This window comes from Empidonax traillii, unplaced genomic scaffold, assembly GCF_003031625.1.
Source record: "Empidonax traillii isolate 1590-97213 ecotype Southwest subspecies unplaced genomic scaffold, ASM303162v1 scaffold198:size1128796, whole genome shotgun sequence".
NCBI lineage: Eukaryota > Metazoa > Chordata > Aves > Passeriformes > Tyrannidae > Empidonax > Empidonax traillii.
In genome coordinates this window covers 978,137-998,506 of record NW_020955391.1, presented here as the reverse complement: position 1 = coordinate 998,506, position 20,370 = coordinate 978,137, and the positions used below count along the sequence as shown (strand labels likewise).

The 20,370-nt window shown below is 38.4% G+C and overlaps 1 protein-coding gene across 4 annotated transcripts in view; it reads left to right on the top strand.

Annotated features, from left to right (window-relative positions):
• Positions 1 to 14,734, top strand: part of GALNT7 (polypeptide N-acetylgalactosaminyltransferase 7) — a 78,464-nt gene extending 63,730 nt beyond the window's left edge. For 3 of the 4 annotated variants that reach the window (XM_027886942.1, XM_027886938.1, XM_027886939.1), the window contains exons 7-12: positions 681 to 798; positions 2,712 to 2,834; positions 3,717 to 3,935; positions 6,102 to 6,200; positions 7,501 to 7,629; positions 10,320 to 12,551. In XM_027886942.1, coding sequence (XP_027742743.1) covers positions 681 to 798; positions 2,712 to 2,834; positions 3,717 to 3,935; positions 6,102 to 6,200; positions 7,501 to 7,629; positions 10,320 to 10,457 — 826 coding nt within the window. In that variant the 3' untranslated portion in view covers positions 10,458 to 12,551. Of the gene's footprint in view, positions 1 to 680; positions 799 to 2,711; positions 2,835 to 3,716; positions 3,936 to 6,101; positions 6,201 to 7,500; positions 7,630 to 10,319; positions 12,552 to 14,656 lie in introns of those variants that run through there. The other variant, XM_027886941.1, reaches the window with a different exon arrangement.
• The last annotated feature ends 5,636 nt before the right edge of the window (positions 14,735 to 20,370 follow it).

Genomic DNA, 20,370 nt, shown 5'->3' with positions numbered 1-20,370 from the left:
GAAGGGATTTACAAAGCCATTAAAGGCAAAAGGCAAAAGAAAAAAAAAAAAAAAAGACTAAACCAAAATGGAAACCTTGTACAACTTTATCCACACCCTCTTAAAAATTTTACTGATTATAATGTAAAGTGTCTCCTATGGTAGTAGTAGAAAAGGAGCTAGAGGAAGAAGATAAGAAAGATATTATTCAGCTGGAAAAACTCTGTTTCTTGTTTAATAGACAATACATTTCAATGTGGCAGCTCCTCAGAACATAAGCCTAAGTCTGCTTTGCAGTCTCATACATTATCTCAAAAACTTGAACAACTTTTAAGAGAGAAACATCTCATGACACTGATTCTTATCTCCTTTTTTTTTTTTTTAATTTATATTAATAGTAACATGCTGACTGGCTGAATGAATAATTTGGACCAAAATTTTTTATCATCAAATTCATTAATTAAATAAATTAATTTTAGAAGAAAACCTACAACATAATAAAAACTGTGACTTTAGTAAAAATTATATAAATGTCACTTCAAAAAAATGCTGCAATCTAGTGACAAAACTTCATGATTTTTCAGTGTATTGCCATTTACCTCATCTTTACTATATATTAACTGTGAATCACTTCCTTAACTATTGCTTTCTCCGAAAGAGAGACTTTTGGCAGAAGGAGTTACACTGTCTTTCTCTTTCAGATCCCCTGCAATGGCTGGTGGATTGTTTGCCATTGAACGTGATTTCTTCTTTGAGTTGGGTCTCTATGATCCAGGGCTTCAAATCTGGGGCGGTGAAAATTTTGAAATTTCTTACAAGGTAACATCAGTATTTGAAACTTAATTCAATTTAATAGATTTTTTTTTCTGTAAATACTTCTGTTTGGAATTCAGGCAGACCTACCTCTGCCTCATGAGCCCAGAAGGTTTTGTTGTGAGGAGATATTTTGCCAGAGATGTGTCTCCTCAGTGTTTACTTGTGGGCTTTGCGATGGAAGTGTTTGGAGAGGTGGCCTAGTGCTGAGACACAAATGATACATAATCTAGATATTGTTAATGGTTTGAGATTGCAACCCCTCCCTCAAATATCTAATGTGAAAGCACACTTTCAAATTTGATGGGGGGAAACTGAGTGTTCTCATAGTGAGTATAGAAAAATGCTGTTACTAATGAAAGCAATGATAGAGACCGAGTAGCACTCAGCTTATGCATGTGCCCCTGTTAAGTATGTAATGGTACAACAAAAAGTAATCTGCCTCCTCCCTACCATTTTTGTGAGTGAAAGATTATCTCATATACTTTTCAGAATTTCAAGAACTTCTTTACAGGAGAAGTCTTCATAACTGAAACGCTAACTGCATAATTCATAATCACTGCGGAGGATTTTATTTTCACTCCTAGGCATATGCATGCTCTTCAGTTTGCAGGAAATGTAAGATTATCGTCATTAGCTTCTTGTAGCTTTAGTATTCTTAATGACACAAGTTGCAGACGGCAGAAATCTGTCCCAGTTAACAAACAAAAGTGGAGATGTCTGATATCTTCAGCAGCAATCTGAGAAATCATAGCTGAATTTTACTAAAAGTACATTCAGAGCTCCTCTAGCTACTCTTGCTCTTCTTGATTTAGAGGAAAGCTCTGAGTGCACTTGCTCAGCTGTAAATTCATGTGCAAAAGGTAGTTACTGAGGATGTTACACACACGAGGTATTTATCCATATAATTCTCCATCTTGCTTAAAGCAAAATCATGATTGAAATTACATACAGTAGTTTTGTAATTGAAATGCTTATTATGTAGAGACCTCCAAATTTGTTTCACGTAGATCACAACCAATCTTCAGAAGAACTAAGCATTTATCACTCTTGTGTGCTGGCTCCTAGATAGCAAATGTTATGAATGGCCTTGCGTATCTGAGGAAGTTTCTTGATGAAACTTAAGAAAATTAATATCATGATGCAATGAAGAAAGTAAACTATTCTGCCCATTTTTCCTACTAGTGATGAGTCATATTTTTAATCTGGAATTTGGACTAATTTGGAACATCCCCAAAGTTAGCTTGAGTTTGGATTTGATGCTACAATTAAACTTGTGCAAACTATGAGCAACTAAATTCAGATTTAGGTATGTTTTCTGTTTCCTGTAAAGGGAGTATCCAGTGATGTGTGGGAGAGGGGGAATTTCAGAATGGTAATATATTTTACCCATTTTTTATATTCAGCTACTATAGTTAAAGAAAAATCTGTTTCTACTTGGAGCAATGGATTACCTAAAACGTCCTTATCTCCTACTAGTCTTTATTAAGAAAAGCTTAAATGAGAATGGGCATCTAACCAAAACCCACTTTAGTGATGCCATGTGAGGTACTTAAATGAAATCAAAATATCATTTATTCTGTCATAATAAAAATTACCCAGTTCCAGATTTTGTGCACTCATTTGTTACTGTTGCTTTAAAATAATAATGGAATGAGATGGCCAAGTTTTTGAAGAGCTTTTTAACGAAGTATTTTAGTTGAGTAGCTTCATGGCTGAGTTGAAGATGTATTCAGTGCAGCCTTTCATATCAAAAACCTATTTCCTTTACGCTTACACATGAAGCAAAAAATATGTAAATATATCACAGTCTATACAGTAAGAAAAGTAGCTGACATTTCTTCCATAATTTATTATCTATTTGTCCGTCTTAAATTCCTGTGCATATATATTAATAATACCTATGCTTTAACTTGCAGATCTGGCAGTGTGGGGGAAAACTGCTGTTTGTTCCCTGCTCTCGTGTTGGACACATCTATCGTCTCCAGGGCTGGCAAGGAAATCCACCCCCTGTGTATGTTGGGTCTTCTCCTACATTAAAGGTACAGTTTTGATATAACCTTGAAGGTGGTTTTGATTTCAGATAAGAACAGTTTTAAATAAATCTGCTGAAATTATCAGTAATAATTTAGAAAGCACTACATCAAAGCTATTTAGTATCTAAAGCTAAGATGGTCGTCCTCATGGGAGAAAAATCTTTGTATTAATCCCACAGTTATTAAGGGTAGAAATTCCTGGAACCCATCTTCTTGCTCTAAAGCCTTCCCCCACCGTCTTTGAGGTACAAATCACATTTCATATTACTTAATCACAGCTCTTCAAGCCTTTTCTGGGCTGTCCCCAACTATGTATGAACAACTCCAGTAACTATAGCACACTCCTGGAGATGATGATTGTGGGTTCAAAATCCCACTTTATCTTGATAGGGTGTGATCCTAGGCTGAGTTAGCAGATTCTGTAATCTTGCATCTCTCAGACTTTTGTGACTGCATTTGTTAGTTAAGAAGCAGTAAATGACACCTGAGAAAATGGCATGCTTTGCGTTTCACCGTAAAGGTTGGTAACTCCTCAGGTACCTTGCAAGTTCTAGATACGTTACTCAGGCTGTGAGATTAAAATTAGACACCACCTCAAGAAAAGAGTGAGCCAGCTGTCTGTGTCTGAAGAGATAATTTTAATCAAGAAAAACTGTTCCATATCAGTTTGCATCTACCAGCAGGAAGAGAGGCAACCCTTCTGCTAAGATCGCTATAGCCTAGTTTAGGCTTTCTCTTGTGTACTGTTTTGGCATTGGTAAATCCCATTCCCAAAGACACAGTTCCTTGTAAATTCCAATCCCAAATCTTCCAAGGTATTACCTTTGACAATGACTACTGGTAGGGTGGTGTGCTTTGAGGTCACAGCAGTGTCTTTGTTCTTCACAGAACTACATCAGAGTTGTAGAGGTTTGGTGGGACGAATACAAAGACTACTTCTATGCCAGTCGGCCGGAGACGAAAGCGCTACCCTACGGAGATATATCTGAGCTGAAAAAGTTCCGTGAAGATCACAACTGCAAAAGTTTTAAGTGGTTTATGGAAGAAATAGCATATGATATAACTTCATATTATCCCTTACCACCTAAAAACGTGGACTGGGGTGAGGTAAGTACAGTACATAACCTCTATGTATTTTAGGGTTTTTTTAAAAATTGAGAATTCAAAAGGAAGCAGTTGTTACTTGACATCACTCTGTGAACAAGCTCTTTGATTACTGCTGTACTAAGCTATATGGTATTAACCAGAGAGCTATAGAAATGTAACCCCAGGAAAAATTATATCTACTTTCACAGGTGTGATTTTTTTAATTAGCTCCGCAGGTCATGGAAGGGGGATTTATGTCTAGCCCTGTCTTCAGTTATATATAAAGCTCTTTTTTCCATAGTTGGAATTTAGGTTTTCTCCAAAAGTGAATCCTGCATGTAGGAGTATTGGAGAAGATTAATAGGTGAAAATATTTTTCTGGGACAGCCTAGAGAATAGATCTTGAAATCCAGGTGGAGTACATTCTGCCATGTTTGATAGACTGGGGTGTACTCATACAGTTACAGCCTCAGTGAATCCCTTATCTGCATGTAATAATTTGATATGATTCTGTAACTATCATCTCCAGCATTACTGTATATAAGTATGACTTCACTAAATTAAGAAAGTGATTATAAATGTGGCATTTTCAGGTGGTTGGCAGAGAAAGGTAGCACATCACCAGGTGAATGCAGGACACCTCATTGAATCCTACCCATCTCATTCTGGCATTTAGCTCACACCTTGCAGAGCACTCACTACAGGTCCCCTGCCTGCTTTTAGATTTTATTTTTTTTCCTCTCTGCAATTGGTTCCAGCCTTGTCCTGTCTCTCCTATTAATTTCACTTTTGCTGATTGTTGAGGCAAAATCAGAGAATCTTCTTGCTAGCTGAGCAGAACTCCTGTGTCCCACCAAATTTAACAACCTTCTTTCCCAAGATATGATGGACCTGTTTTTATAACTTCAGAAGTGGATCAGAAAGTACAGATCTGTGCTGTTTCTTATGGCTAAGGAAGTGTCATCTCTAATTTCTCAGAAGAATGAGCGATACAGAATGTGTGCATGGTGAGAGGTAGTACAAATAATTTTTTATTTGAAGGACCAGGTGAACAACCTTGATTTCTTACCTGAAAGCTGGCATAAAGCATCAGCAACTTATATTAGCCTTAGACCTTCTTCTGAATCTACATAAAGGATTATGAAGGCACATTGTATAATACTAATCACAGAGGTGAAAGCATCTGAAAAGAATAAAATAATAATGGCAACCTTGCAGGAAATCATCTCTGGTAAAAGCGAGCAGGTCTGGTGAAGCAACAGGAAAGTTCTAAGTTCAGAGACTTCTCTGAAGTTTTCTTCAACTCTTCTTCACAGGCTGCTAGTTATCCTACATCTGATAAATCCCTCCTTCCCCCCCTCTTTTTGTAACACCACACATATTGCATTTCCAAACCATGAGAGAAGAAAGGGGTTCATCTTCCCTACCGCTCTATGGAAGTCAGGTCTAAGCCTAGTCCTCCAGACTTTCTGTACCATTTCGAAAAGGAAAGAGGCTCTGGCAAAGAAAATAGATCTGGGAAAAATGTTATTTGTGTCATAAAGTCTTTGTAAATCTGCTTGTTGGCCCTTCTGAGAAGGGAGTGAGATAGTCAGCAGTTGAGGTATGCTTTATGACAGGACCTCTGCTCTTTATTCCTGTGTCTGTGCCTGCCCCTTGTCAATTTTATTTCTTTTGGGTTTGTTTTTTTTTTTCCCCATGTAATTGCTGCTGCAGAAGGTACATCTGAGCAGCAGGGCTAGTGGGCTGTGCCTGGCTGTGGGTAATAGCTGCTATGCATAACTTCTCTGCATCCCACTTCTCTTCATCCACAAGATGAGAGAGAGCAACTTAGCTTAGCTCCTGCTTTATTTATGAAGACGTGGGAGATGGAACATGTTTTAATAGGAGACTGAATAAATTAAAATACTTGATATTTTGGTGCTATTAATTTGGAACTAAGCTCTGCAACTCTGACTTTATCAGTGTACTCCAGCTCACATAAGAGCCTGCAAATTAGCATGGGCAGCTTGAAGCTCCATCTTCCAGAACGGTTGGCATCAGTATTTAAATTTCATCCACAGGTTTGCCTCATCTCTCTCTGTCAGATACCTGTTTCTGCTTTGAAAAAGAAATGGGAAATTTCTGAACTCCTTGTCACTTATTTTTTCCTTGAGAGTAACTTAGACGGCAAAACCTTTTTTCCAGATTAGAGGCTTTGAAACCTCTTACTGCATTGACAGCATGGGGCACACCAACGGTGGCTTCGTTGAGCTTGGCCCATGCCACAGAATGGGAGGAAATCAGGTAAGGAGGTTGGAGGCGAGTCTGAATATGAATTGATTGCTGTGGACTGGTAACAGGCTGGTTTTCTGTTAAGCCTGTACATAAAGTCACTTGGGTGCCAGCTACAAAGATGGGAGTTAGGGGTTTTCCACAAGGGTACTTACATTGCAGAAGTACAGCAATCTGAAAGTACCATTTCAAACATTATGGTGCAAAACTGAAGGCAAATTCTCAAGTCTCTTCTCCTGAGCATGAGGAAGCAATTGTATCACTGCATTAGAATAACTACAGCTCTTAGCATTGCTGCTGATTCATCACTTATCTTCCCTTAATAATTTATCCTTCAGGGTAACCCCTTTATTCACTCTGGCTCAATTATTTCACAAAGTTGTTTTGCTCTAATGGAAGTATAAAATACTTTTGTGCAATAACTCATCTTCCACCACACGAGAGAAGAAATTGAATAGAAATTTGTCTGCTCCATTTACAGATTAATTGACAGAGCATAATTACTATTAGATGATTGCAACCCAAGCTTCTCTTGTGTTTGACCTGTATCTTCACAAACCTTCACACTACCACACAAACCTGCTGTTCTGTCTCTACATCTCCTTTTTTGGTTGGAATTTTTTTCAGAATTTAAAGTCCTTATTTAAGCCATTGTAAACTTAAACCAAGCAGTTTTGTGATGACAGTCATGAAATCATATGCAGGATGATGTTTTTACAAATCATATGTGGGTTAGCTCCTAGTAGTCCTGGAAATGTCTCTTTTATTTTGATGTTTAATGAAAAGGTTCCCTAAACTATGATATATTATTATATGATGTGATACCCCAAACCCCCTTTGATAATTATTTTATAAGAAGTAGCTAAGATAATCTTTTGGTATCTAGATGCATTGGTTTGATTTCCTCCATGGGTAAAATGCCAAAGTTTTACTGTCTTCACATGAAATTACTGTCCAGGACCAAGGACTTTCTACCAGACTTTTACAAAGATAGTGGACTGTTTGGCCATCAAATCATACAAAATTTTTTAATCAAACACTTTCAGAAGTCTCCCCAGTAGGAATCCTCTTACTATTTTTGTCTTACTGGTTAAATTTCTTAGCCTTCTAAATCCTACAGGAAAGTTATCCATGAAATTTACTGTTGTGATAGTAAAGGTGTGTTACACTGTGTAAAATAAAGAACCCTCCTGAAAGACAGGTGTAATAAAACCAGAGACTATTTTGAATGTAGCAGTTTCCTTGCGTTTTCAGTGTTTCTAAAATACTCTTTGAGTCAACTGTTTAAAAAAGGCTTCTTTTTTTCTGTTAGCTCTTCCGAATCAACGAAGCTAATCAACTCATGCAGTATGATCAGTGCTTAACTAAAGGACCAGATGGAACCAAAATTATGATTACACACTGTAATCAGAATGAATACAAGGATTGGCAGTTCTTCAAGGTATGCAACAGATATATAGAAGAAAAAAAATATTTAGATTTCATCCTGTTTTTTGCACTTTTAAAATTATTTTATGTATATCTAAGGTTAACTGAATCCAGTAGAGTAAATTTTAATGGTATGTTTTTGGACATACATGCTTGCCAGAGAAACTTCCTCTAGGGAAAGTTGCTTTTCTTTAGCAGTTCTAGTTGCTATCTTCTGTAGCAGAATCTTTACGGAAAGTCTTATGAGGCTACATGTGCTGCTGTGGGTATGTTAGGAGTTAGCACTTGTCTCGGAGGAAGAAAAGAGCACGTCCACTACCAGTGACAAACTTTATAAAAGCTTTTAATGCCATCACCTTCTCTGCTTGCATGCTTTCTATCAAGAAAGTTTCTTTATCTCATGTATGCTGTGAGAAGATTGCTTAAATGCTGGAGAGCGTTTAGCAGCTAGGGTCAGTATTGGGTCTAGTTTTGGGCAGTCTAGATTGAAGTGTTTCTCTGTTTAAAGACAGAAGGTATTGTTAAGCCTCCTTTTAACCTAAGGAGTAGGTAAATGTAACATACTTTGCGTTTCTGTGTTTTCTTCAGTGTTTCTTTTTCCTGTTCATTAGGCATTCTTTAGTAACAATAACATGCTCTGTTGTTAATTCTGGGTGTGGTGCTGTGATAATGCTATTGCAAAATCAATAAATTTTTAATAAGGACTTGGAATGTTAGCTGATATACATGTGGAAGCTGCTATGGTCTATTTATTCGCTACAACTGTGAGTTCTCTATTCATAGTAGTTTTGTAAGTGTTACTTTAAAAAAAGTCTGAGGTTCCATTTCTGTTTGTCTCTTAAAAAATTTGACTGAATAGTCTAAGGGTGACATTATCCCTGGATATAGCCACATATAACTTGGTTCTGTATGTAAGAAACTATTCTGTGTCAACTTTTCTTCAGTCTATTCAGCATATTGCATATTTATTAATTAGTTAGCTGGTTATCTGGATTGTTTGTTGTTTAAACATGCAAGCACTGTTGAGTGCAGGGAAAACTGTTTGCTATCCTTTAAACCTCTTTGCTCTTTCTAATGTTTGCATATAGCTAGGAAATACCAGGCACTGTAATGCCATTTTCACCCAGATCAGGTTTTTTATGGCTAATAGACAGACAAAATTCTTTAAATCTGAAATGTAAAAATCAATAAGCAGTGTTTCACTGCTGACTTTGGTTTTAATATTGGAATAATACATAGCATTTGTTCACTCTCCAGCCATTCTACTGCATCCCAGCATGTTGCTTGGCTTCTCTCTAAGCATTTCTTTTACACAAGAAGATCCGTTTTCTCTACACTGGTACCAAGTTTTGTAATTGTTTGCTTATTATCACAAGTTATAGGGAAGCTCAGTAGGCACGGTCTGGGCTGTAAAACAAAACACTGACTGGCTTCTAAAAGGAAAAATAAGGAGGGGTGAGAGTGAAAGGACCACCAAGGGTGTGTAACCAAGCAAATAGTAGAAATTTGGCACACTCTGCTGTACAGTACAGAGAGTATGACCATTTCTTCTAATGAGGAAGGTGTAAGGAATTAAATGCTTGCAAGCTGCTGAAAAATTTTGTGGCCTTGTGTAAATGAAAGCTGCCGGGAGATTTTATTTGGTTGGTTGGTTGGTTCTGGAATGAAAGCTTGTGTGCCAGTTTGGTGGGTGTAACATGTGCTGCTTGAGTGCTGAGCAGTAGCAGGGCTTCAGTGCCCATAAGCAAGCATCAAGAACAGGGCTGGCAGTGGCCTGCCTGTTGCTTTTGTCCAGACACCCATTTACCTCTCCAAGTAGAGGACCCCCATGCTGGCCACACAGAAGGAGCAAGGATTGAGCTGAACCAACATTTGGCGATGGACATGTGTGTGGGGGTGGCAGAGAGGGTCCTTGTGTCCGGGGGAGATGGGCACACTTGGCCCAGCTGCAGTGCCATGGGCTTGCTTCTGCTCCCTTCCCCTCCACACTAGATGCAGTCAGTGAGTCAGGACTGCATCTGGCACAGCAGGTCAGCAAGCAGGAGGGGAACCACAGGCCACTTTGCAAATGCAGGACACTTGAGCAAGGGAGCACAGGGGTGTGGAAGGAGACAAATGTCCCAGAATCAGCCTGAATGTGCCTGGCACAATAGGTTTACAGTTTCTTTGGCAGCTTCCTGTTGCTCCAGAAGGCAGACTTAAATCTAATAGTCTCTACCCTTCCTTCTGCCAGCCAAACAGGGAGACAAGTTAGTACTTTTTTCCCCCCTGTGTTGTTAATAATGTTGTTTTGCAGTTGCATTCTGTGAGGGCTAACTAGAGGAGGATCTGCCCAGCTGACCTCAAAATTTAATCTTTCATTTTGGTTACAGGATGGATGAAAAAGCTAAAAGCATTTTAGATACAGTTTTGCTCATTTTCTTAGCAGTTTGTTGCCTAAGAGAAACGAGGCATTTCAAGTGGACCTACATGAACCAAAGCAGGCTATGAAGGATATGAAACTCTAGTTGTAACAAATAGTGAAATGACTATAGAACTGATCTGTTCTGGGACCCTGAAACCTAGTTTTGTAAATAGTTACATTGCAGTTGTAAAGACAATGTTAAAAAAACAAAAAAAAAAAACAAAAAAAAAACCAACAACAAACAAAAATAAACCCAACATAGAAACCAAACACGTTTTCCTGATGGTTTTGTTTTTCAGAATCTGCACAGATTTACCCACATTCCATCAGGGAAGTGCTTGGATCGCTCCGAAGTCCTCCATCAAGTTTTCATTTCAGAGTGTGACTCCAGTAAAGCAACACAAAAATGGGAAATGAACAACATTCTTAGTGTGTAGACAGACAAAATCTACCTACTGACGCATTCGTTTGTACAGGACTGAAAATAGCCTGAAAACTGCTGCAGTTATTAACTTTGTACAGCTGTGAGCCTCCTGGCTTGGATGAAGGACATAGAGGAACTGTGATTATTACAATAACATTATCATCCGCAGTTAATGTTTACAAACTGCTTTACCTTAAACTCTGTAGATGTTTACATCTTTTTGTTTTAAGATGTTGGTAAATTAATGTGCTGTTAGCTATGTTCCATAGGAACATAGTTAAAAGCGTTGTCGTCTTCTTTGGGATTACACTCAGGGGTCTGAAGGCAGTTTTTTTACACACACTTGAAAGGGTTGGAGTAACCAGATTTTCATAGAACTTGGTGATTATCAACCTGTTGTATATTTTTATTTAATTTTACATCTTACTAAGCACTGCCACAGGTTATTAGCCAGGGTGGCCTTCTCTCACAGTCATGCTGCTTTTTTGGAAGATGAATTTCAACATATTTAGTGCCTCTTTCCTTTCTCTCTTTCACAAGAAAAGCATTTGTTGAAAATTATACAATGGATTTTTCTGAGCTGTCACCAGGGGTAAGGACCAACTGTACCACCCTATGTAATTACTGTGTTAGCAAAGACAAATTCCTATTGCCAGTTTGGCTGCTCTACTTCGACTGAATGCTTTGTACGGTGGAAGGAAGAGTGTCAAGTTTAGTGCTAATGTGGTACATTTTAATGGAGGTAAGCACCCTCACAATTCCAGTTAAGAATTTATAAGCACTAACTTGCTCGTTTAAACCATGCCTTACATAAAAATATTTAAAATAAACAAAGAAAAAAAAAGCTGCACAATTATGTAAAACTTGGAAATAATCAAATGCTTCACTTATATTGTTATTTTGAATGGAAATCACTTGGAGGTGGACTAAAACTTTTAATTAGGAAAAAGCATCCAGCTTTTAACACATCTGCGTAAGTCATTCCAAAGACATCTGTCAACCAGTTTGGATGCCAGATTTAGATTCTAAAAAGGAAATGGAAATCCTGAAACCACATTTATTCATACTAATTTTCTTCTTATTTTTGTCATTTGCAACTTCTCCAGTGGGATTACAAACACAAAAAACCACTGTTTGGTGCTATAGTGTACAGAGTAGAATGTGAAGAAGTTGTTTCTTAAAATATTCTGGAAAGGAGTTGATGCAAACTCCCTTAGGAGTATAAATATTTACTCTGAGTGAATAGAGAGGTGGAGGAGAAACTACTTATCCTCACTTCCTTTGTCCAGATTTTGTGACTTAAATGTTGACATCAGTGTACTGAATTTATAACAATTATCCCTATAACTTGTCACACAATTAAGTATGACTAAATACTTCCCTGAAGTCTAGAATAGCACTGCATGCAGCTTCCATTGATGTTAACAAGGGTTATGTATCATATTTGGTGACAGAGTTTGATCTTTATCAGTCTGCACTGATCTATTGGTCTGGGGTCTTTCCTAGTTTCTTTAAACTTCTCAACAATCCTTTCAGAGCTATGAAAAAATAGAAAATAAAGGAGGGAGAAACTGGAAAAAAAAAAATAAGGTTGTGTGACGGTACTTGTTAATTGTGTGTATGAAAACTGACTCCATTTGTGTGTTGAGTAGATTAATTTAATCATACAACTATGCATAAGAGAAAGAATGGTGGCACATAAATTGTGCGGGTGTGCATTTTAAATGGGTATTATGTGCAATTCATTGAAAGCTGATGCTGTATGTGAATATGAATCTGTATGTGAGACTGAAACCTTACAAAACATGAGATCATAAGAAGCTGTTGCTGTAATGACTTTTTCCTACTATAGCCGGCTTGGAAAAAAATAATTCCCATATTCTTGCTTTGTAAATTGATGATAATATCACTATGCATTTCTACATATTTTATAAATTTGATTTATGCAGATTTTGATACACTGTATGTTTCTGTAGAAATTGTATAAATCTTAAAAAAATTTATTAGAGATAAATCTGGGAAACCTGTGTATATCTTACTCATGGGTTGCTTGTTTTTTAGGTGAAGTAAATAAAATATTTGAATTTTTCAGTTTACTATACTTTTACAGAGTAAAAATCAATTATTATCTTCATAGAAACCTCATATCTCAAAATCTAGACAACTTCAATGTTACAAACTTACAAATGTTAAAAGTGGTTTATTTTAATTTTTATATAGGTACCTTTTGTCGCATCTGTGAGGACTCAGATTTTTTGTCCACTGAAATGAAGAATTCCCACTGAGAGCTGCCACATAGGCATATTTGGATTTTCATATCACCTGCCCTGATCTAATTAGGTAGATTTAATATGCTCATAGAAAATGAACTTGAGAATTATTTCTAAAGTAGAACCAAGCATCAGGACTGGTTTGTAGTGTTTTGACTATATTTTCTCTTGGTCCATTTATGTTTCTGCCAACAAATATGTTTCAATCAAACTTTATTTTTTCCTGAGAACTTTCTATAGCAAGAGAGTATGCAATTAAATTGGGACATGAAAGACACGAGTTCTGGCCTAAGAGCAAACCTAAGTGCTAAAATCTACAGGGCTTTTTTACAGATGGGATTTTTGCTTCCCAGCCATATCGGTCAGTGTACTTTTGCATATTCAGATTTTGAAAGGCTCCTCTGACAAAACCATGCAAGTATAGGAGGAGATGATTCATGTAAGCAATACCCTTTCATGTATGAAAACAGAGACTGACAGGAAGGAGGGGACATCTTTCTTCATTACCAGAGATCCTAGCACCAGGAGAACCTACAGCACACCTTGGGCAGTACCAGAGATGCTGTCCCCACTGGTGGCATCCCAGAATCAGTGCATTCTTTTTCCCTAATGCTAGGCATTCTCCTTTACTACTGTCTGCTTCCTCCATACCATTTGCTTCCTAATTGCAGTCCTTAAAGCCAAAAATTATCAACTTACACCTCTGAAACTAGATCAAGAAGCTTGAGATCTATCACGCCATGCCAGAGGTGTAAAAGTTTTATGCTTACCTCTCATCTGTGAGCTTTCTCACAAGAAACAGCCAAACTTACCACTGCCTATAAAAACACAAAAAGTGCTTTGGTAAATTCTGCTGTGTATCAATTTTCTTTTTACATTAAAAAAGATGAAACTGAGAAAGATCCATGGAAGCAAAGTAATAAGAAGGGGGATTTAAGAACATGAAGAGGAAATCATCTACACCATTGAACACAAACTTTGTTTCTGTAAAAGCATTTACTGTTTTTTTCCTGCTGGTGAGCTTGGATCCATCAGTTGTAATAGGTGAAAAGAAACAACTCGAGGAAAAACAGATTGGCAGTGTTTGTGTTTCTGTTTGTTGTTTTCCTCAATATAAGGAGCATGGGAATACTGTGTCTTATTGTGTTCTGAAATCTTATCTTGCTTACTTTTATGAGAATAATCCTTGAGAATTGTCAGTGGTTATCTTCCAAGGTAATATGTACTTTCTGGGAACATCAGAACTAGTTGCCAGCATTTAATCCTCTGGTTGTTGACTTTACATACCCTGCAAGCCTCCTCTGAACTCCTGTAGTGTTGGAATAGTAAGTTGTGTAACTTGACTGGCACTGTACGAGGATTCTCAACATAGAATGAGTCTAGGGAGAAAAAGTGATAGGCTATCAAAAAATGCAGGTGATTTTGGCTCCCTTGGGATTTAAAAAAACTCCAAAACATCAACTGTGCATAACTCCTGAAGCCTGAAACCACTTTGGCCCTCCTTTCACTGTGAGGAGCTTCTGTTCATCTTCCCTCACACGCTGCTGCCACAAGCGTGTGTATTGTTGTGTGCTGCCTTCCTCATCACGTCCTCAGCTGTGGTCACTAGTATGGATCCCAGCAAAGTGGGAAGAGGTGCTTTTGTGGATTATACATCTCAGTGACCCAGGTAATGATTAGTATCCGTTGTTTTTTAAAATCTTAAAATCTAGTCCGTTTTTTACATGGCAAAACAAATGAAGTATTCTCCATTACCATGTAATACGGGTTCCGGTAAAACTAAAACTAAGCTATCTGCACAACCCTTAGGATTTTTACCACATTGCAGTGCTCTGTGGCTTTTTTGAACAACAATGTGGGTAGAGAATTTTCAGTGAGGTAGTGGCATAACTGATGGTCTGATGGGTCTGAACTGACTGATGAAAAATGCATGTTTCTTCAGTCAACAGGTCAATGAAGGTGACAAGCATCAAAGTGCGTAAGGAGGAGTTAGAGCTGCTCAAACAACAAGATGAAAAGGTATGTTTGCATGTTAGATCCTTACTTTTTCTCACTAATATGCTTCATCACAGAGAAAAAAAATATGATTGCTTTAGGGACAAGAACAGTGTCTCCTCCAAAGTGGAGGGCAGGTAAAGCAGGGCTGAGGGCTGGGTGGGTCCCACAGCTCTCATGAACGTGATCATTCAGTGTGAAAGCAGAACTGCCTCCAGGGGTGTGACAGTTTGAACAACTCCATGATGTTTCCTGTGCAAGCGTTATGTCTTCTGTACAAATAAGGAGCAGATAGGTGGGAGGAGCAGCATAGCACTAATTCACAGTAAAACCAAAACAAGCTAATGCCTGAGATGCACATGATGGCATCAGCAGCCCTTTGACTGAGCATCCCAGGGACCCTGAGAGGGAAAGGGAAAATAATGGAGAGATGATATTTTACTTCCCTGGAAAGAGCTGCTGGTGGCAGTGTGTGTCAGCTAAGGCAACATGCCCAGATAGTTGTTAAACCACAGTCCTCAGATGAAGAAGCACGGTTTAGAACAGGCTTTCTGAATCGCTTGAAGGCACTGAAGTGGACATAGGAATCAAAACACAGCCTTTTTCCTTGAAATTTGTGGAAGGATTCCCCAGGAAAATAATGTAGGCCAGTATCTTTCAACAAACCCTGACCTTAAACAGCAGTGGGGCTTTGAGTATAAAGTCCTCTGGGTCTTCTGTGTGTATGGGTGCATGTTCTCTGACTTAGACCTGCCACAGGATACAGCATTAGTACTTGTGGGTAACGTCTGTGCCACAGCCATCAAGACTGGTACTGTCACTTCCGAGGGTTGTTGGGTGAAAACTCCCCTTTGCAAGCTGTGCTTCCTTCCATACAGCCAGATACCTTGTTGCACTGGGGAAGGGAGATTGGGGAAAAACTGACCAGAAGAAAAAGCATGCCCAACTCTGGAAGCACTTCTAGTCATGCTGCTCTTTCAATTGCACTGAGGAATGCACTGAAGTCCTACCTGTCCTGAAGATGCCAGGGAACCTCTAAAGACCAAGCTAATCTACTTGGCAAAGGAAGGGAAAGCTGTCTGTCCTGCTGTATGTGCGTGAAGGTAAGATAGTATGGAGCATTGCTGAGGAAAACAATTCTGTAACCCGATAGCAGTGCGGGGTCTGGTTACTACTGATATTAAAGCTATTGAGGATAAAGTAGTATTGAACTGGGTCATTCCCATTTGGAAATAGGAAACACTCCTGCTTTTTTTTTTGTTTTTCTTTTTTACCTTTCCTTTCATAGTATTGCATTATCTTCCATGTGATGATTATGAAAAAAATGGAGTTCATTCTCCAACAATATCAGGACCCTTTGTCTCTGATGAACAAGCTAAAAAATGTTTTGAATTAGGATAAGAACTGAATGTAACATTTGAACTTAAAAGCACATGGAAGATCAAATCAAAAGTCCAAGTAGCACAGCAGTCTGTCTCACTCAGTTGTCAGAAGGATTAGTATGGTCAAAGAGCATGGGGCAGAGTGAAAGGATGCAGCAAGGATACTCGTCTAATATTGTCCCTACTTCTGGCATTATATAACTCAAGCACTTTCTGACTAGAAATGGTATTTTCTATTTAATAGTCCAGAATTTGTCCAACTGCTGCTTGAATCTACACAGACTTTGGTCATGTATCGTCTGATTTATGCAAAGAGTTTGAAGCTTTCTGAAGAGGCTTGCTGGCTCTGCAGTGCACTCTTCTGCTCTGACAAGTCAGTAAGATATATGCAAACTATGAAGGCTTGTTGAAGGTCTTAATTCCTGAAGGAGTAGTGCTAGATCTGTGCAGGGTTCAGCCAGCCTCAATTTGACTAGAGCTGGCAGCACTGACAATAACATCATCAATGGCTTATTTTTGAAAAGGCCTTTTAGAATATTGTGGTCTTATCCACACAAACATCCCTCCAGCTCTGCTGGAAAACTGATTTATGGGTACAGACTTTACCATTAGATGTTGGGCCAGGAAATACTGAGAATAGCCATACAACTTATAGGTGGAGCACTGAATCTGCTGACTATAAAGGTTTTTCTGGTAGTTGACTTCATATTCAATCCTGGAACATCACAAGCCTCTCCAGCATTGAGGCTGAGGGGGATAGATGATCACAGGATGTCAGGATAATGAGAGCAACATACAGATTCACTCACTAACTGGTGCTGGCCTGTGACAATTAAGTAATTTGAAGAATTTTTGTAGGGACTCAACTTTTTGACCAGGTACGTCTGAATTTCATGATATCCCACAGTTTGGAGACTTAATGTTTCCCTAGAGGGCCATGTGCATTGGAGAATGCAGCAGTGAGCTCGACATCTGGGCTCTGTTACAGGATTCTTGACATCGGATTCAAATGGGATCATGGAAAAGCAGACAGGTTGATGCAGCTAATACAGGAGACCCAACCCAATTTTGGAAATGCAGAGGCTGCTGGAAAAACACTTAGATATTTCGGGATGTGGAGAGAAATACAAGCCAAAATGAGAAAACAAACAGAAAAATAAATGTACTGTAAGGGTGGTAAGGCAAGTGAAGTAGGATCAGTGGCAGTCACCACCACAGCAAATAATCCATCTCTCAGCAATATGTATTGAATTATGTACCAGTGTTATATACCAGATGGCTATGATACACTCTTATGAAAAGGTTCAACAGATCATTGGCTAATCAAAGGTAAAACTCCTATTTCATTTTTTTGTTTGGTTTTCTTTCCACACTCGTTTGCAACTTCATTTGTGTTGTAGGAATTCTAAAGCCTGTATATACTGCAGTCAGTCCCCAGGTCTGTAGCTGTTCTAAACAAGACACACATGCACATGTACACACACACACGCGCGCACACACACACATACATGCACACACGCGAATTTAGAATTTTCCAGATCATACGTTTTGGTTTGGAAAAATAGGATCAACTTTTTAAAGAGGCTTTGTTCTAAGATGACCCAAGAAAAAGCAAACTTTATATTCCTTTAGGAAGATGATAAGGCAATACTACATATTTGTTTTGTCCTTAACTCTTTTACCTAATAATGCCTATCATGCTATTTGCTTTTCTAGCAAACATTCATTACATCTTCGCAGTTATCTATTACAGCTCCAGCATCTCCTCCAGACTAATGTAATGTAGTTTATTTTCTACTCACATTACCTATGACATGAACATTAAGCCTGCTTTCTCCCCTTTACATGTAAGGGGGGAGCACATATCAATTAATACACTTTGTATTAATACCATATCTCACCTACTGGTTTTACTATGCTGTCACTTCAGGCTGCAGGCTGCCTTTACAGTTCTTCACTGTTAGCTCTTTTCATTCATGCAAGATCTTAAATAGTGACTTATTTCTTTTATAGGAAGTAAATCAGACCAAACTCAAGTAGACCAGAACTACCCAATCTCCTTTACCTTCAAGTTCACAGATTTCTTTGAAGAATATTTACAGGTCTGTGGAACAGGATTTCCTGTTGTGAAATCACAAGTTCTGTTTAGCCATTTGTCCAGCAGCTCTCAGCTATACTGTGGCTCCTACCAACTTGCTGTATGAGCATTATTGGTCTGAAGTTCCCTGTATCTCCACAGAATGCTTTCTAAAAATTAGTGTCATATTTGTGACCTTTAATTGCTCTAGCACTAAGGCAGTTAGTTTTAAGTGAAAAAAATATAAAGTATGGTTCATAGTTCAGCCATTTCAGCATTTGAGTCTCCTTAGAACTCTTGGATGAATACCATCTGTCCTGTCATTTTGTTTCAAGACCTTTTACACTTGGATTTGAGACAGATGCTTCACCATGCTTCTTCCATTATAAAGTTGTGTCATGAAAACTTCCTGAAGCTTCTCTACAAGGTTAAAAAAGAAGTTTTCTTTTTCTAAAATCTTCTCTAGTCATTGCTACTGTATCTCAAGCATCTATTGTCCCTAGGACAGTTTGACAGCCCTGTTGGTTCTGAGGATGCCTTTGGTTTTCAGGGTGCCCTCCTGCTTTTGGAGAAGTTAGAGTTAATTTTCTTCCTAGTAGCTGGTACAGTGCTGTGTATTGGATTTAGAATGAGAATAATGTTGATAACACACTGATGGTTTAGTTGTTGCTGAGCAGTATTTACACTAAGTCAAGGGCCTTTCAACTTCTCATGCTGCCCTGCCAGTGATGGGGCTGGGGGTGCACAAGAAGCCGGAACGGGACGCAGCTGGGACAGCTGACGCCCACTGACCAGATCTTCCATACCATATGGATCAGCATAAAAGCAAGATGGAAGCTGGCTTAGGGCCACTGCTTGAAAACTGGCCTGTGGTGAGAAATTATCTTTCATTTACATCACTTATTTGTCTTGGGATTTATTTCTCTTTTTTTGTTATTTTTCTTTTAATTATAATTTATTAGTTTATTATTATTTTATTGCAGTTATTAAACTGTTTTTCTCTCAAGACATGAGTTTTCTTACTTTTATTCTTCCCATTCTCTCCCTCATCTCACCATGTGGGGGAGTGAGCGAGTGGCTGTTCGGGGCTTGGTTGCCAGAAGGGGTTAAACCATGACAGATGTATTTGAAAGTTGTTATTAGTCCATCTGTTTTCTCAAGGTGCCCTGATGCTCTTCTTCCTTGCCACATGTTGCTGTGTCTGGCCTGTTGACGTGCTGTTTTTTCCTGGATAATTGATTTAGAAATAATTTGAACTTTCCAAAGACTTGCTTTCCTACATTTGTTATTCTCTCATTCCTGCTCTTTATCCACCTCAGCCTTATTTTTGGTGGTCTTTTGGTCTGCTTTACTATGTGGGATGCCTTTATGCTGGACCTCTAGTGCAGTGTGAGCATTCTCCATGCTGCCTGCAACCACTTGGGGCATCCCTTTTAGTTTTGATTTTAGACAGACCTCTCAGGTCACCTCCAGTGAGCTATTTCATAAGTTTGTCCGTATTAAAAAATTATGCAAAAAACTAATTTAGCCTTTCTTCTATGGCCTTATCTTTCCTGAACATTCCTGTTACATTTTGATCACTTACTAAGTCCTTTCCAGCAAGTGCTCACAGATGGGGATTATCTGAACCCCCTAACCTGACATATCATACTTTTTAAAGCTTAATTTGAAAATAGCAATTTTCATGTTCTTTGTTCCGTTTGCCTTTATATTCAACATCCTTAGAGAAAGTGCAAAATATTATTTTTAAAAAATGATACTTATCTTTAGTCAGGACATCGTTCTCAGTTGATAGATCAGCCCGATGCAGAGCTTTGCCGTGACTTGCTGCAGCTCATGCTGACATGGCGTGTAAACAAAGAGACTTGTCTCATGATGTGGGGCAGGCTGTAGAGCAGTGCAGTAGCCTATTTTTTTGCAGAAAAGATCTCTCCGGCAGTCAGGATATATTTGTGAATGAGATCATAAAGAAAAGCAACCCACAGCTAGTGTTTCATAGAGCATCGTTAGAATGTGGGACAAGAGAGTGGCGACACTAGGCAGTTCTGCACCGATTTGTGTGGAAGGCATGCTGAAGCTAAATTAGCCAGTTAATGATTAAATGAAATAGAATCAAAAAACTATTTTACCTCACTGAGGAAAATATTAAAAGAGCTCCCTTTTTCTGAATTATCTCAAGATATGCTCTTATTCTATCTAACA